The sequence below is a fragment of the Acomys minous genome (assembly GCF_964271855.1).
Source record: "Acomys minous genome assembly, chromosome: 12".
NCBI lineage: Eukaryota > Metazoa > Chordata > Mammalia > Rodentia > Muridae > Acomys > Acomys minous.
In genome coordinates this window covers 24790718-24808236 of record NC_140493.1, presented here as the reverse complement: position 1 = coordinate 24808236, position 17519 = coordinate 24790718, and the positions used below count along the sequence as shown (strand labels likewise).

The following is a 17519-nucleotide window of genomic DNA, read 5'->3' as shown; positions in this document are numbered from 1 at the left end:
TAGCCCAGGCTTGGGACTGGCTGTCAGTGCTTTGTGTGCTTTGCCCCAGCATTGATTCAGCTCCCAACCCGCAGTGGAGGAGAGGGTTCAGGCACACTGTCCACTGTGGCTCCACAATCTATGGTGACAAAACCCAGAAAGGAATTATGGAAGGGGAGGCGTACCCCTATACTGAGCCTCCTGAGGGAGCTTTGCCATGCGCATCCCAGAGCTCCTGTAGGAGGGAGGGGCAAGCCCCACATGTGCTGCCTTTGCAAAGAGGGAGTTCAGAAGCCTGTGTGCTTGCCGCCCCCCCCACCCCCCGCTGCTGCACCCACACTTACAGGCAAGGCTGAGAGTCATGAGGACCCCCGCTGCTGCACCCACACTTACAGGCAAGGCTGAGAGTCAGGAGGACCCCTGCTACTGCACCCACACTTACAGGCAAGGCTGAGAGTCAGGAGGACCCCTGCTGAAGTCTACAAGTTCTCATGTCTCAGGACAAAGGACTGAGTCAGACGCACAGGTGAGCTAGTTAGTGACAACAGAAGCAGTTTATTTAGGGGGTGCACACATGCCTGAGGATGGGAGTGGCTGGGGAGCCGGGGAGGGCTCTAAGGCGGGGGTGGGGGTGGGGGTGGTGCTGGTGGCTCATGACTAATTTACAGAGCACACACTTTCTTCTGGGTTTGCTTTCCGTGGAGTCTTCTCTCTCAAGCTTTGTTGTTTCCAGTTCAGACAGGGACGGCTTTCCAGTTTTCCCTCTATGTTTAGTTCGGAGGTCACTCTCCCAAGTCCCTCTTCTAGCACATTCTCTGGTCCCTAGTTTCAGGCTTAGTGGGTCTCATTTGACCCACTGCTATGCACACTAGCCTTGCTGTGCTCGACAATAGGGGGCTGGATGCTCTGTCCCACAGACTCGAGTGCACCCCTGTTCTGTATCATTGCCTCCTCTGTCCCCACCTCTCCCCAGCTCCTCTCCCCTGACCTCTGCATGTCTTGGGGGATGGGGCGACGGACTGCAGCCTGATCAGAGCTTCTTGTAGAGTTTGGCAAGCTCCTCCAGCTTCTCCTCCATCTCTCTGGCGAGCCTCCGCAGTGCCTCAGCTGACTCTGACCGGGCCCCTTCATACAAATGCTTTGACTTGTTCACAAGGCTGTCAACGTCTCTCAAGAGAGAGACACCTGCAGTGGTGGCGCTGTGGATCCGGGCTTCACTGCTCATAGCCAGAGGGGTTCCTTTCAGGGCGGTCTGCACCCTTCTAGCCCGTTGGGCAGGGATGTTTCCTGTGGTGGTGTGGATCCTGGCATCTTCTTCTAGGCGAGGGTTGGCTCTAACCATCCTTAGGGCGTCCATGTGCTGTTCGAGGGCTCTCAGGTCTCTTGCGATATCTCTGGTAGCCCGAGGGACATTGCTGGCTATCCTTGCCATGGTGTTTCCAGCCTCCAGCACCTCCGTGCCAGCTGAAGCATGGCACCCGGCTTCTCCTTCATCCAGAAACCTGCCTCTTTCCTCTACTACTGAAGTGGCAGCATTAGTCAAAGCAGCTGCCACTCCCAGCCCCAACCCAGTTGCTGAGAGCACAAGACTGCCTTCTGCCGTCACTGGTGCCAGAAACAGACCGAGGAGGCCCAGGATGTCGGAGGCGGTGCTGAAGGAGTCAGCCACCACGTTGGAGATGGCGCAGCCCCTGTGCAGTTCCTCAGCGCGGTCAGCCAGGATGTGCAGGTGGGCGATGTGTTCTTCCGCTTCTGCCTTCAAGCAAGGAAATGCTTTCAAAAACTTTTTCCTGCCCTTCGGGTCTCTTTGAAGACAAGCTTTCTCTGCTACGGTCAAGAGCTCTATCAGACTCCTCAGTGTTTTGTGCAGGGCAGCTGCCCTATGCCTGCAAGAGTGGAGGCCAACAGTGTGAGGGAGACGGCTTGAGTCTGTGTAAAATAGGCTGCGTTAGACCCACCCCACCGCGATCTGTACTACAACAACCCATTAGGGATTCCGGAGCCGTGTGGAAATTGCCCTTGGGTGGGTGATGCTAGGTGTTTCAGTGGTGTTTTGTGTCTTTAGTAGGGGGCGAGTGCCCTACAGGGGCGAGGAGACACTCAGTTGGGACAGTGCTTGCCATGTAAACATGCAAACCTAAGACCCATCCCTCCAACCCAAGTCAGAAACGCCGGGCTCGGTAGCATGCTGGTGTAATCTCTGTGCTGGGCTAGGGGGAGACAGGTGGGTCGTGGGACCCACTGACCACCATGATAGAATACTTTCCAAGGGTGTTGGAGGAATGCCCTCAGCCCATTTCCTGGGACGGTTGGGAGTGGGTGTGCCTGCCCAGAGAGAAGGAGTCATGCAGGGGTTGGATGCAGTGCTGGAGTGTCCCAAAGCAGTGACCTGCACAATTTGGCCTCAGATATACAGACCTCCCAGGCTCCATCGTCAGCCAGCAGGCGATGCAGGTCTCCTCTGCCTGCTGTGTCCTGGAGATACCAAGTGGCTCCCTTGACGAAGTATCTGCTCTCTACATGGGACAAAAAGAGAAAGAAGTCAGACACATGGCAGAGGACTTGGCATGGCACAGAGTTTAAGGGTCTTAATGTCATGTCCTGAGCAGTTGTCACATAAAGCTCTGTTGGTAGAGTCTCCAGTGTCGTGGACTGAACCGTGTTCTTGGGTTCCTGTGTAACAGCTGTAAGGTCTGGTATCTACATTTATAGATAGAGTTTGCATGGAAGTGAGGTAATTACCATGAAACCACATAAACTTTGCTTCCTAATCCATAGTCCTGCGGAAATGATTCACCCCCTCTTCTTCCTCTTCCTTTCCTCTTTTATTATACAAAACCTACAGTAGAGATGCTATAACACGCAGAGCCTGCCCCCTCTGCATACCAGCAAGATGGCCCCCGCCGTAACCAACCTGCCTCACCTCCATCATGGCTATCGGCTTCCATAGCTGAGCAAAAACACACAGACTTTTGTTCAAGCCCTCACCTGTGGTTCTGTGGGATGGGAGCCAAGAGGACTCAGGGACCAGGGAGGAACCACATTACTCTGCAGGGACATGAACTGTTCCAGCTCGGAGCAAATGGAAAGTGAAGACTGACTATGGGGAGAAGGTAAAATCTCAATGCTGGTTTGCATCCACCACAAACATCCAGCGCATCAAACACTGTGGTACCTTAGAATGTGACTCTCAGTGTATCTGGTTCTAGCACTGGTGTATTGATTGGCTCAAGAGGAACATTGGAAAAGGAAATTGAATTGATATCAGAGTACGTTGAACATAATAAGGGTGGGCACTGTGTTTGCAGTTATATTCATAGTGCATGCATCTATGTAGTTTACAGAGCCAAAAATCACCCTCTTTGGACAAGATTACAGGAGCAGTATCTCTTCCTCATTGGAAGCTCGTAATCTCTGGACTCTCAAAAATTACACGAAGCAGTCAGTGATGACTTTGGGAGTTGTGACTGAGCCACATGGCCTGCTGTCCTGTGCATTCTCAGGTCACACCAGAGGACAGAGTAAAGGGACAGTGACCCCTCATATACCCCAGATAGGACAGAAGGTAAATCCCTACAGACCCAGGGTCAGCGCACTGGCCTTGGTCCTTGGCGGCCTCATCCTTGTCTGGTGTGGAGGACGCCTGGTCTGTTCTGACAAGGGGGATGGGTCTGGCTACCTTGAGAGGCCATGAGAGGGTCTGGATCCTGGCGCCAGTCACAGGATCTTTGAGAGGTTTTCCTTGCGGCTCACCAGATGCTCAGGCAAAAAGAAAGAAGAAACCCGGTGTGGGATAAAGTGGGGGAACCACTGTAGCAGAGGCAGGCAGCCGGGGATGCAGTTGTTTCACGGTGTCCTCCAGCGTGGTTGCCAAGACCAAAGGGACTTCACTGTCAGAGCTCAGTCTTTCCCTGAGCCTCTTAGCTGTTCCTTAATGAGGTCAGTATTGTGACTTCATTCTGTCTCCCCCTCCCCTCATCCCAGCCAGGGCAGAACCTCCTGCCCTGTGTGGGGTCCAAGGGAAGAGTGAGCAGAACTGAGAACACAGTTGTGAAAAAGAATCAAAACAACACAGGAAAAGGAGAGAATGGGAAGAATGCTGCGGCTACCACCTGTGGGCGGGAACTGTGTTTAAGGACTAGTGGCTAATATCAGCTGAGGGGCTGTTTCAGGTGCCTGAGCTCTCAGGCTGGGGCCTAGGACTCTGAGAAGAGGAAGAGAAAGCGGAGTCGGCATGCTTGCTCTGTTTCCCTCTGTGATGTCATCTTATTGTGGAGCAGCAGCGGGAAGATCCTGTCAAAAACTAAACCTGGAGCCTGAGCCTGTGCCCTGAGACTTTCCCAGCCTCCTGTGGTGAGCTCCGCCTTTGTAAATGGCATCCTTTGCAGGTGCTTTGTTACAGTCACAAGGCCACATTGAGGCATCCTGCAACAAAGGGAATGAACAAACGAAGCTCCTTCTGTTCCTTTGGGGGGGGGCACCAAGCCTCTGTGGGGTCCTTTCTCAGGTCGCTTCCTCTACAGACAGGGTGATGGAGAGATTCCGTGGACACAGCTGGCCCCCGCTGCCCCCCCCCCCCCCCCCCGCTTCTGCAGCACACCTCGAGACACTCCCTCCCACCTCCCACCCGCAGATCTGATTTCTACGAGCCTCCTTCCAGCCTCGGCTCTCCACGCTGAGCCTCCTCCAGCCCTGAGAATGGCCATAGGAGGTTCACTGGATGACATGAGCATCCCCGGGGCTTTGGGCTGGAGGGCACCAAGTGCGCAGAAACACATCACTCCCATCTCTTTGAAGAGAGCTGTGAGGTGTCCCTGCCAAGACGTCCAAAGGTTGCCTTTCCTATTGAGCCATAGCAACCCAGGCTGTTCCCAGGAAATGGCATCTCTTAGCTTGCTGACCTCACCTCAGGAGGACAATGGCTCTGATGACTTCAGATGTCAGGCTGGCATGTGCAAAAGCTACCACCACTGCACTGCCCCACTGTCCTCCACCTGGATTTTGCTTTTCTCAGACATGTGGTCCCTAGCCCAGTCACCGACTGACTCAGTCCTGACTAAAAGGACACAAGAAGAAGCCTGCTGACGCCCTCTCAGGCCCTTGCTAAAGGCACGGGTATGAAAGAGAGCTGGCTGTCCCCACCCACTCGCTGCCTCCTTCCTGCCTCACAGGTTACAGGACTTCAGCTGGCAGGTGGAAAAGCTGGATCTCAGGTGACACTACATTTTGGTAATGTGTCTGCGCCTTGGGTCTTACAGCCCTGTGTGAGTCCTCTCAGGAGAGGCAGTTTCGTGGCTTCGTTCTTACCAAGCTCACACTGTGTCCTGGGAGCAATAACCAGGCCATACGAATACATAAACACATACAGTTTTGTCTTTCCCTGCTTGCACAAGCCTCCTTCTGGCCAGCTAGACAGTGAGCCTTCCTGGATGAATGACACCCTGGAGAGGGCCCGGAGGTGTGCAGACAACCCTGTCCTCTTCTGATCGTGGCCAATTGAAGTCCGAGGCTGGAAGCCTCCCTTCCTCATCTGTACACAAGCTCTCCCAATTCGCCAAAGCAGGGGCTCTCAGCACAGCCTCTCCTGGTGGCTGCCTGACTTCTCCTTCCCTAGCCCAGACAGGGGTCAGAGCAGCAAGTTCCTCCCCCAAGAATCTAATTCCTCCCCAGGGTCAAGCTCAAGACCTTGAATCCGGCACAGAGAGTCCCCACCCCAAGCCTTCTGAGCCTAAGTGAATGCGCCTCCCTTACAGCCCAACTACTCTAAACAAGAGGGAAAGGAGATTAAGGAAAACAGGAATAAAACCTCCTGGGTATCAGTTCCTAGGAACGATTCCCCTGGCGTAGTCAGCAGGATTTCATCAGACCAACAATTCCACCAAAGTTGCTGCTGGAACCTGGAACAGCAGCTGGATCTGGAGCCTCAGCTGGAGACCAAAGCCTTGAAGCCTTCCCTGGAGTGGTTTTCTCTAGGAGCGACTCGGAAGTGGAGTAATGAACAGCCAAACAATACCAAGTCCCCAAAAAATGCCCAGCCTCCTGTTTTGGCCATATACATACATACATACATACATACATACATACATACATACATACATATAATCTCCTCTCAGAGTCTGTACTAGGATGTTTTCAGCTGGCAACAACCAATCTCCCTGACGAAGTGGTTCGATTTCTAAGTGGATAAACATCACCTGCTCTCTCACAAGTCTGTTCCCCATCCCACACTTGGGATCAAAACAAAAACATGTCTACCTCCTCTACACCAGACCTCTCGGCCATCCCATCTGACATATAGTCTATGCTATCTTGTATTTAGTACAGAGAGAGAACCAGCCTGACCCCAACCTGGCTGCAAGTCCACTTCTTCTGAACTCTCCTAATGTCCGTAGGTTCATCCCTAGAACGAAGCAAGTGTCCCTCTTCCCTGAGGTAAAACTGTGAGGCTGAGGAGGCGGAGGAGCAGACGTGACTCAGCTTACCGAGTTTGCACAGGACCCAGCCGGCCTTCGCTGTGTGGATACAGTCGCCAGCTGCACCTGTGAGTGTCATAAGGCTAAGCAGTCTCTGGCCTGAAGTACCCAGCTGGGAAATGGAAAGCGAAAGCCTCAGCTCTCCGGAGGCAGCATCCAATCAACACTCCGGAACGGGCACTTGTAGGTGCCACCTTGCCAACTCCAAAGAGTGAGCTCAGCTCAACATTTCAAACCGTGCTTTGGCCGACCTATCTTGGGTGGGGCTTGCAGTGGTGGGGCTACCAATTGCCGCTAAGTGGAGCCTTCTGCAGATCACTTCCAGCACCTCCTGCTCTGCAGAGCCCCCCACAACCCCCAGCACACCTTTATCCCATCCCGTCTTGCACCTGAGGAGGACATTCCTGTCCCATTTGGTTGATGAAGACAGTGCCGCTGTCAAGGGCAGCAAGCAGTGTAGACAGCTGCCTGTGTGGGTGCTTCTGCCTTGTTCCTGCTCTGCCCTGAGACCCATCATGCACTGATTCCTCTGAGACCCCACCCCAGCATCTTCTGGGGTCTCGGTAGACTCCCTGGCTTCTTGATTGGCTCCCTGACCCCTTGAGAAGAGGAGCCAAAGCCTCCTGCTGACAGAAGTCATGCCTACAAACTCAGGCAGACTGAAGGCTGTGGAATGGCTCAGCTTTGCGCTAGGCAGCATGGGATTTCAGCATGGCTGGACCTCAGTGGCCAAGTACCCTTCCACGAGGACAGGTTCCACTCCACACGTATGTCCTTGGGCCTTGGCCACCAAGGCCACTCACATTCAGCTTTTGAGAGGACAGCAGGTGACGAGGGATCTTCACAGGACTGCTAGCCACACTCTTCAGCATTTGGGAGATGCAATGGCTTAGACGTCAGGATTCAGGGAGTTTTCAACACTCAAGCCAAGACTCAGCGTTAGAGGTTAGACACTTGTGACCGTACTTACTTGTTTGATGCCCTCTGGGGTCTGGGTGGTTCAGTTCCTGGCACCCACATCGACTGGTTCATACCCTCCTGTAACTTCTGATGCCGGCTATGATCTCCATAGGCACTGCCTGGCACACACAGACAAGCAGACACACACACACACACACACACACACACACACACACACACACACACACACACACACACACACACACTGACATGTGAAGAATCAATAGAATTTAAGACATTTTAAGTTATTTTTTGCTGTTCTCTTTCTCCAAACTCCCTGGCTCTGTCTCTTTTCCCTACATTACCATGGGTTTAGTTGATAAAAAAAAAATCCACAGCGAGATGCAGAACCGTGAAAACGTCCACAAAAGCTGAGAGGCAGGCTTGAGTGGGATTCTAAGAGCTAAGCATAGAATGAACTGGAACATTAGTACACTCTTGAACAGAGGCAGGGTGCGGCCGCAGGACCCAGGTGTAGAAAGTCTCAGTTGACCAGCGACATGGCAAAAAATGTCACCCAGGGTGGCTGCCACTTCAGAGATGGGGGGTGTGCTGAAAACACTTTTGGTCCAGAGGCAATTACAGCCAACAGGAACACGACTTTAATGTAGTGGGTAGCAACCCTGCCATGGCTTTAGGAAGCAGAGGGTGAACACTAGCACCACCCAGTGGTCGCCACAGGGATCAGCAGCCAAGGCATTTTGCAAGCCTGTTTATTACATCCATCCACTTCCTTAGCATGGAGAGCATACGCAAGGCAAACATGTTGGACACTGTACTAGGTGCCCCGTACACGGGTCCATCACTCTTCTGGCTTCTCTTTCCCTAGAGACATCGCACAGTAGGTGCAGGAATCTTCCAACTAACATGTGATGTGGGGCTTTTGAAAACACACAAAAGACAATCATTCTAGGATTGCAAAACACAGGGAAGGGAAGTGTATGCCACCCTCACAGCTCTGGGTGACCACCTGGAAGTAGAGGAGGCAGCCATTGCACCAGCCACTGCAGTCTAGCCTACAGCCTGAGTCTAAGGACCATCTTATTTGACTTTGCTCAGCTGAGACCTCAGGGCCCAGAGAACAAGTGCCAACTTCAAGGAGGATCATAGCGGAACAGCCCACAGAGGGTGGAATGTGACGGTGTGTGAGTAGGAACGACCCCATAGGCTCATGTGTGTGAATGCTTGGCTCAGAGGGAGTGGCACTGTTAGGAGGTGCGGCCTGTTGGCATAGGCGTGGCCTTGATGGAGGAAGTGTGCACTATGGGGACAAGCTTTGAGGTCTCCTACGCTCAAGCTATGCCCAGTGTGGCACACAGTCTCTCCCTGCTGCCTGCAGATCGGGATGTAGAACTTCCAGCTTCTTTCCAGCACCATGTCGGCCTGCGCACCATTATGTTTCCCACCGTGACGATAACGGACTAAACCTCTGAAACTGTAAGCCAGCCCCACTTAAATGTTTTCCTTTATAAGGGTTGCCATGTTCACGAGTCTCTTCACAGTAATAACACCCTAACTAAGATAACATGATTATCATGTATTTATGACAAAATTGAAAAGTGGGGAGAAAAGATAGGAGTGTGAGGAGGGGCCTTGAGAGTCACCCCATCAGGCAGTTCTGCAGGATGGGCAAGGGCACCGACCACTCCCTCCTCATTCCGCAGAGAGAAGGGTTGGCTGGTGTCACTGTCATGCCATAATATCTCAAGGATCTCAAGATTTTTACCTAGAGTCCACCAAGTCTGTTGTAGACATAGGTAGGTGGGTGTGGCTGGGTCTCCAGTGACCACTGCCACTGATGGAAGATGCTCAACACATTCAACAGCCGCCACTCCCTACAGCCAGACAGAAACACCAACCGCAGTGTCGACATTACAGTTACCAGGCAGCATTGTAGGTTATAGGCCTTGTACTGTGCCACTCTGCTTCCTACACACATGCACACGCATATGTACTCACACTTGCACACAGGCATGAATACTGAGAAATGGACATGCTACTAGTTTGGGAGCCCTGCACTGACCTGACCTTGACATGCACATGTATGTGGGTGCTCCGTCTAGGGAAGTGCTGTGCACATTTTCTCTTTTCTTGGGCTTTTGGAATCTAGGGCAGGTTCTGATGTTATTTGTAGGCTTGAGGAGGCGGAGGATGGGGGGTGTGGGGTGTGGGGGTGTGGGGGGTGTGGGGGATGTGGGGGTGTGGAGGTGTGGGGGGGTGTGGGGGGTGTGGGGGTGTGTGGGTGTGTGTGGGTGTGTGGGGGTGTGGGGAGGTGTGAGGGGTGTGGGGGGTGTGGGGTGTGGGGAGGTGTGGGGTGTGGGGTGTGGGGGGTGTGGGGGTGTGGGGTGTGGGGGGTGTGGGGAGGTGTGGGGGGTGTGGGGGTGTGGGGGTGTGGGGTGTGGGGGGTGTGGGGTGTGGGGTGTGTGGGGTGTGGGGGGTGTGAGGTGTGGGGGGTGTGAGGTGTGGGGGGTGTGGGGTGTGGGGAGGTGTGGGGTGTGGGGTGTGGGGTGTGTGGGGAGGTGTGGGGGGTGTGGGGTGTGGGGGGTGTGGGGGTGTGGGGTGTGGGGGGTGTGGGGAGGTGTGGGGGGTGTGGGGGTGTGGGGGTGTGGGGGTGTGGGGGGTGTGGGGTGTGTGGGGTGTGTGGGGTGTGAGGTGTGGGGGGTGTGAGGTGTGGGGGGTGTGGGGGTGTGTGAGGGTGTGTGGGTGTGTGGGGGTGTGGGGAGGTGTGAGGGGTGTGGGGGTGTGGGGGGTGAGGTGTGGGGGGTGTGGGGTGTGGGGGTGTGGGGTGTGAGGGGTGTGGGGGTGTGGGGGGTGAGGTGTGGGGGGTGTGGGGTGTGGGGGGTGTGGGAAGGTGTGGGGGGTGTGGGGTGTGAGGTGTGGGGTGTGTGGGGTGTGGGGGGTGTGGGGGTGTGGGGGTGTGGGGGGTGTGGGGGGTGTGGGGGTGTGGGGTGTGGGGGGTGTGGGGAGGTGTGGGGGGTGTGGGGTGTGAGGTGTGGGGGTGTGGGGGTGTGGGGATGTGGGGGTGTGGGGGGTGTGGGGGGTGTGGGGTGTGTGGGGTGTGTGGGGTGTGAGGTGTGGGGGTGTGGGGTGTGGGGGGTGTGGGGTTATGGGGGGTGTGGGGAAGGTACCCCCTCCTCCTGGGACCTGACTAAAGTGAGAGTAAATGGACTTGTTGCTATGGTCACAGCTGGAGATAATGGTGACTCACTGTCAGGACTGCACTCTGTCCCTGTACTGATAACCCCCTGTCCTTGCCCACACTCTCCATGTGTACATATAGCTCAGGCTGGCCACATCCTCACTAAGTAGCTTAGGGGAACTATGAACTACAAATCTTAGCCCTGCAGCGCCCAAGTGGTTTGTGCCCTCCCTCCCACCTTACTGAAGCCTTCCCAAACTCACATGAAATGAAAAGGAGAGAGAAAAAGAACATGTCAAAAAACATTAGAGCCAGTCAGAGTCTGAGACATGGCAGGTGCTCTGAATTCCCCTTCGCAAAGTGACACCCAGGGTCCGCTTTTTGCACCCAGCATCCTTCCTGTTCAATAATGATAGCAGGGTCTTGGGACTTTAGGGAAAAATAGTGGAGTCACCTCACTATTGGCAGGTCCAAAAATATCCCACAAACACAGAGATGCATTTTAAAGCTAACTTACTGGCCAAAGAATTTCCATGGCTGGATGATGCCCTTTGATCCAGCTCTGGGTCCACGTCCCATTGTAAACGCCACGTTGTGAAAGATTGTGGAGTTTTGTAGGACAGTGCACAGCACCCAGTGAGGACTGTGAAATGCCCAGGTAGGTGCCCAGCCACCACATGTCCAGCTGGCAGATAGCAGAGTGAGCAGAGGACCTTGTGCAGGGGTGTGAAGGTCAGAGCAGCTTGCTTTAAGGGCATAGTGGGTGACGGGAGAAGTTACCATCTGTGTAAGTCAGGTTCTCCAGAGGAACAGAGCTTCTAGAGGAATCTCTCTCTCTGCATAAAGACAGGGGATTTATTAGAATGACTCACAGGCTGTGGGTTAGCAAGTCCAACAATGGCTGCTAGTAGCTGCTCAGTCTACTAGGCTGGGTGTCTCAGCTGATCCAGTACACGCTGGAACCCCAAAGAAAGAGGCTCCAATGCCAGTGAAGAAATAGACTTGCTAGTGAGGAGAAAGCAAGCAAAGAGGAAAGAGCAAAAACTTCCTTCTTCCATGACCTAATGTAGGCTTCAGCAGAAGGTGTGGCCCAGGTTAGAGTCAGGTCTTTCCATCTCTGCATTACAAACTCCAACCTGAAGATCCAGATTAGCAGTTTGCCCTCCCATTTCCAATTAAACAAACAGTGGAGGGCTTTGCATCAGGAGTCCCTGTCAGACTCAAGTTATGCGAACTGTCCTCCAGCAGCACTGACTCTGAACTCTCTCTAGTCACACGGCCTTCCTAACTAACATTCCTAGAGCTCCATGTAGAACGGGAAAGTATCCAAAATGCCTTTGCGACTTTTGTAGCAAAGACAGTGTGTGGAGGGCACAGCCAAACACAGCCCTGCACACCCGTGGACCATGAGGCTGGAGGCGGGGTTCACTCCTCCTCCCTCTTCACGTCCTCTGCTAGGCCTCCCTTTTCTACCTTCCTTAACCCCCTCTCCTTCCAGATGTGCTGTCCTAGCCTTCTCCCTACACTCCATTCCAAGGTCAGTCACAGTCTCTCCTGAACCCAGGCTGAGACCCTGGTCCTGGTATGTCTGGGGTGAGGGAGCTGTTCTGGACTTGGTTCTCCATCCCTGACCTGTTGCCCGCGGCAGGCTGTCTCCATGGCCTATCAGACTGAACTCCTGTTCCTATAGAACACAGCCTGTGGCTCCTAATCTGAGCGAGGACAGCCAGGGTCCAGCCCAGCTCTGTGCGGCTGCATCATGTGCACAGACGGATCCTGCTTGTGGTCCAGCTCCTCAGATGGGAGGAAAGTGACCAAGCCACAACTTGGGAACACGGGTTGGTTGTGTCTACACTTTTCTGACTTGTCTCAAAATCAGTTTTTTGATTACAGGAGACCCTGATAATTACAGGAGACCCCTGGACCTGGTTCTTTCCACTCTCAACAGTAGTTCTTAGCTGACTTTCAGGAGCACCCACTGTGCACTGGGAACATCCTGAGAGCTCCACACACATGATCTTATTTCCTACACTACAGCTCCATGGTGGTGGTGAGACTCAGAAAGCTGTAACTAAGTTGCCAAGGACACAAAACCTTAGATGGCAGAAATGGTCCTGGCACCTTGAGTGGCACCTTCAATCAACCTGAGGTCATTTCCATGAAGGAATAACATGATGGACACACTCCTCTTGGATTGTTGAGGAGGGTCCGGAAACCTATCCCTTGGGAGTACTTAGAGTGGGTATGGCTGCCCAGGAAATAACCCTCATCATTATGGTCTGGCGGGCAGGGCAGGGTGCACCATGTGGGTAACCTTGACAACTCTGCTGCCTCCACAAACGCCTTCCAGGCTCCATCTTCAGTTATCAGGGTCCTCAGGTCCTCTCTGCCGAATCTGTCCGTGAGATAATTATAGATTTTTTTGAAGGATGTGTCCTTCTACTATTTACCAAGAGGAAAAAATGAGATAAGAGGACAATTTGGGAGAGATTAAATGGCAAGTACCAGAAGATGGACACATGCCTCAGCATCTGTACGTGCGTCCTCATGGAGTTACCCGGGTCAGGCACTCAGTTCTGTGCCCCAAATGCAATGTCAAAGCTCCTAGGCTCAGCAGCTGTATCTGGGGTGAGAACCTTTAAGGAAGTAAAATACTGCAGACCACATGGTGCCATAACTCAAGAGTGCTGCTCAGTGGGTCTAGGGTCCCTATGGCAAGATTCCAGATGTGTGTTATCTACATCTGCCATCGTTTTATCATCTGTCATGTGTGTGTGTGCATGTCTCTGTGTGTCCTCTTCCCCTGCACTTGTTTCCTACTATGAGAGAGAGTCAAGTTCTTCACAGCAAGGGAAGAAGTCACCTTCTGTATTAGCTACTTCTCTGTTGCTGTGACAAAGGACCATGGCAGGTGCCCTTTAAGGATGATTTCCTTTGTCCTACAGCTTCAGAGGGTGAGGTGTCCACAGTGGCAGTTTAAAAACAAAGGCAAGTGACAGAAGCTGGGAGGCCACATCTCAGCTGAAGCTAGGAAGCATAGAATGCACTGGAGGGGGAGCAAGGCTTGAATCATATTTTATATTGTTCTATTTTACTCTATTTTTGAGACAAGGTCTTACTGCGTAGCCCTGGATGGCCTAGAACACAGTGATCTGTGTAGCTCAGTGTAGCCTCAGTGTCACAGAGATCAAGCTACCCCTGAAGGCTAACATTAAGAACTGACACTACATTCAGCAGGGCTGTATACTTTAAAGCCCATCCACAGGAATGGACTTCCACCAGTGAGGCCACACCCACATGAACGGACTTCCTCCAGTGAGACCTCAAGTCCTCTGTGTTCCATAACCTCCTCAGGCAGCAACACAACTGGAGACCATGTTCAAATGCACAAGCCTCTGGGGGTATCGAACACTCCAGACAGCACACTCACACACACAGTGACACAAATAGTCGGGCCACTGAGACCAAAAGGATCTGGCTAGGACAAGTAAGAGGTGCAGCATCTCCTCTTCCACTGGGACCTTTGTGACATGGAAGCAGCCAGAGAAGAGGAAAATGGCCACTTGACACTCCCACAAGGAAGTCCGGGTGCTGATAACAAGCCATTTCTGACAGGTTTTCTTATGGCTCTTCGAGTGTCTTAGCTGGAAGAAGAGGGAAAAAACTGTAAACTGTTAGCTGCAGAGATGGCAGCTGTAGGGAGGTGGGAGGGGCCAGAGGCCCATGGGTTCCACAAGGTGGCAGGAAAGGACCAAAGGACTGACAGACAGAGTGCCACTCCTCCAGTGGGCCCTGCACTGCTCCTTACAGGTGTCAGCCATCTGGGTTCACCCTCTCCCCTCATCCTGGCCAAGTCAGAGCCCCCTGTCCTGTTAGTGTTGAAGGAGGATGTCACCAGCTAGGGACAGAGCCTGCACCCAGGAGAGATGGGAAGGGATGCTCTGTCAATGACATGGTGGGAACACAAACAGCTGATGAGAGCAGCAAATCCATACTGTGTGTGTGTGACACACAGAGATCCTCATAGAACATCCTCTGAAGGAGAGATAAACATGCTTTTTGTTTAGATCACAAGTGGGGGATGAGAAAAAGACTTGTGAGAGAGCAGGTGATGTTTATCCCTTTAAAAGTGGAGCCACCATGTGGGGGAGGATGTGTTATTAAGCAGCTGAAGAACATCCGAGAACAAAGGCTGAGAGGAGGTAAAAATGTGAGCCAAACACAAGAGGCAGGGCCTTTGAATGCCTGGAATAATTTTGGCTGTTCATTGCTCTACTTCGAGGCGCTCCTAGAGAGAACCACTCAAGGGAAGGCTTCGGGGCTCTGGGCTCTGGCTGAGGTTCAGGGTTCTGGTTGGTCCAGGTTCCAGCAGAAGAAATCCTGCTGACTATGGCAGGAGAATTGTTCCTCGGAACTGATATCTTTAAGGTTTCATATTTATATTCTTTAATCTTCTTTTCCTATTGTTTAGGTTAGTCGGGTTATAGGTGAGGTCTCTTGGTTAATAAGTTCATAATAAAATATATTTGTTAAGAAAATTGAGCCTACAATCCTCCTTTCAGGAGGACTCCAGTGAGCTCCATTGAGAAGTGGGGGGAAGCCCACTGAGGTTTGCTGTCTCCCCTCACTGTATTGCTGGACCAGGGACTTAACCTCCAGCTGTTCTGACTGAAACCTGGTCATTTACATAGGAATCTCTGCTCTCCTCAACACACAGCAGCATTTCCTCCCCTTCTTACTCATGTCACGGCCTGTGCCCTGTGACAGGGTTAATTCTCAGGTGCCAGGGTGCTCTCCCAGAGCTCACACCCCCTATTCTGCAGGAGCCTGCCTCCCACCAGGACTCAAGTCCTTCAGACCCTGTCCCTGTCCCTGCTCTGGCCCATGCAGTCCCTCTGTCCTCCTCCCTAAATGTTCAACCTAGGGCAGCTCCTAACCGTCATGTAGCTGCAGTGAAAGAACATTCTCTTGAGGACCCCATCCTTGACATGAGGCACACAGTTGGATAAATAAAGTGTGAGACCTTACACTCACAGGGCTGTGTACGAGGTGGGCATTCTCCTAGACTCACAGTGCACAGCAGGCTTCAGTGAACAGTGAGTCTGCCATGCTCATGGGGTAGCCTCAGCACTGGAGAGGCTGAGGGAGGGTGGCTGCTGGCAGCTGGATCCAGCTGAGGTTTCTCATGGAGACCCCCAGTTCTATCCAAGAACATTCAGCACAGAAGTGTAGCTAGGGTTGCAGTTCTGTGGTGGAAAGCCCCTCAGTGCATAAAGCCCAGAGCACAGTCCCTAGTGATATGAACAGACAAGATAACCAGTTCCTCCCTGTTGGCTGGTCCAGTCCCTCCCAGCCCTGAATGTCTAGATTCCCTGGAGCACTTCTCCACATTGCACCTGTCACCTACCCAATCCCATGACTCTTTGAGGACCAGCCAACTTGTCACGATCCCTGAAGCAGTCCTGGTATCCAGGACCAGCTGTGCAGGCGCAGCCTCTTTCTCTAGGGCACAGCAAGGGCCCCACTGGCCCCCAAATCTCCAGCAGGGAGACAGCTGACTGTGTCCATGTGGACAGTGTGAGAGACAGAGCAGTGCTTTGTCCCAACTGTTAAGACAACCATAAGCAAGTTGACAGACAAACCAGAGTCTCCAAGCACCAGGAAGAGCTCTTCTTCCTCCATGAGACAGAACAAGGGAAACAACAGGCAGGCAGTAAGTAACCATGGAGACCCTTGAGACAGAGCTTGAGACAGCTTGGCTTCCTGGAGTTAGCTAGGTTTGACCCCAGGATGCGGGTGTGTTTCTGTGTCTGTCTTGTTCTTCGACAGGATACACAGGATGTTGCCTGCCATTTCCCCCCTCCCTCACAGGCTGAGCAGAAACCAGGTGACACCCAGAGAGTACAAACCTGTCACTCACTCTTCAGCCTCCTTTCCAGGATCCTGAACAAGCTACTCTCTCCTGCAGCCTCAGTTTCCACACAGAGCCTACATAGAACAAGCCCTCAGAACAGGTGTGAGAAACACTGCTGCCCTGAAAGGGCTCCTGGGATCTCATCAGTCAGCTGTTGTCCCCTTCCCACCTCAGCGGCAGCACTCCAGAGCCAGCTTTACTGAGCAGCCCAAGGACTGGCAGGCTCAGGCTCCTGCCCTCCTCTGTCTCTTTGTTTCTTCCATTTCTCAGGGGAGTGAGCACCCACACCAGACACCTTCCCTCTGCGGTCCCATGCACTCTGTCCTCTAAACTGAGCCCTGGCACCACACTAGCCCCATTTGATAGCTTCCCCAACTATGTGTGTGTGTGTGCTTAGGAAAAGCACCAGGCCGGACAGGCCTGACAGTCCAGGCAGGCAACTCCCTCCCCCACTGCAATCATAAAATGGGCCCACCCTCTTCTAAAGCTGTGTTGAGGATGAGCTAGTGAGGGAACTGAGCCCCTTCTCCAACTTACCGAGGGGTCTTGCTCTGGCTGAGTTTGAGCAGCAGCACAGGCTCTGTCTGTGTGTTAACCTACAAAGGCAGGAACTCAAGGGAAAGTGAAAGAGTTTGCTTGGGAAAGCTGACATCCAACAAATCCCCAGAGTCAGCTTGCTGAGCCCCACCCGCACCCCACTCCTTGTGCACCCACTCATAAGACAGTCTTGGCTGACTTTCTAGATTCTTCTCTGCACAGCCCATGCTGGCTGTAGGTTCTCCACAGCCTTTAGGGAAAATGATCTGTCACTGCAGCTGAGGTTCCAAGCCTGTGTGTCCTGACCCCTTTGGGGACTGTAGTGCCCCTTCAGTGGGGTTGCCTAAGACCACATGCATGGTATTTAAGGAAAAAACCCTGCATTTTCAGTCTCCGTGGCTCCCTCAGATGTCTCCAGCTCTGCCCAGTCCAGCTCCTCAGGCACACCTGCCTCTCCTCACCCTGCAGCAAAGTTCTGGTCTCTGGAGTGCTTGGTGCTGACCGTGCTTTGCTGAAG

At 53.1% G+C, this 17519-nt stretch overlaps 2 protein-coding genes across 6 annotated transcripts in view; both read right to left on the bottom strand.

The window, feature by feature from the left end:
• Positions 1 to 17519, bottom strand: part of LOC311579913 (apolipoprotein L3-like) — a 74205-nt gene that overhangs the window by 30577 nt on the left and 26109 nt on the right. The gene's annotated exons all lie outside the window — the stretch shown is intronic.
• On the bottom strand, positions 515 to 17074 carry LOC311579917 (apolipoprotein L3-like). Of its 5 annotated transcripts, none has more exons than XM_084750966.1 (3): positions 17003 to 17074; positions 2398 to 2495; positions 515 to 1865 (listed from the first exon to the last, which is right to left on the bottom strand). In XM_084750966.1, the coding sequence occupies exons 2-3, from the start codon at positions 2409 to 2411 to the stop codon at positions 1010 to 1012; spliced, it is 870 nt and encodes a 289-aa protein (XP_084607092.1). In that variant the 5' UTR covers positions 2412 to 2495; positions 17003 to 17074; the 3' UTR covers positions 515 to 1009. The 5 variants fall into 5 exon arrangements, with proteins under 5 accessions (XP_084607092.1, XP_084607090.1, XP_084607091.1 ...); XM_084750964.1 differs by lacking the exon at positions 17003 to 17074 and adding an exon at positions 6462 to 6561; XM_084750965.1 differs by lacking the exon at positions 17003 to 17074 and adding an exon at positions 3561 to 4433.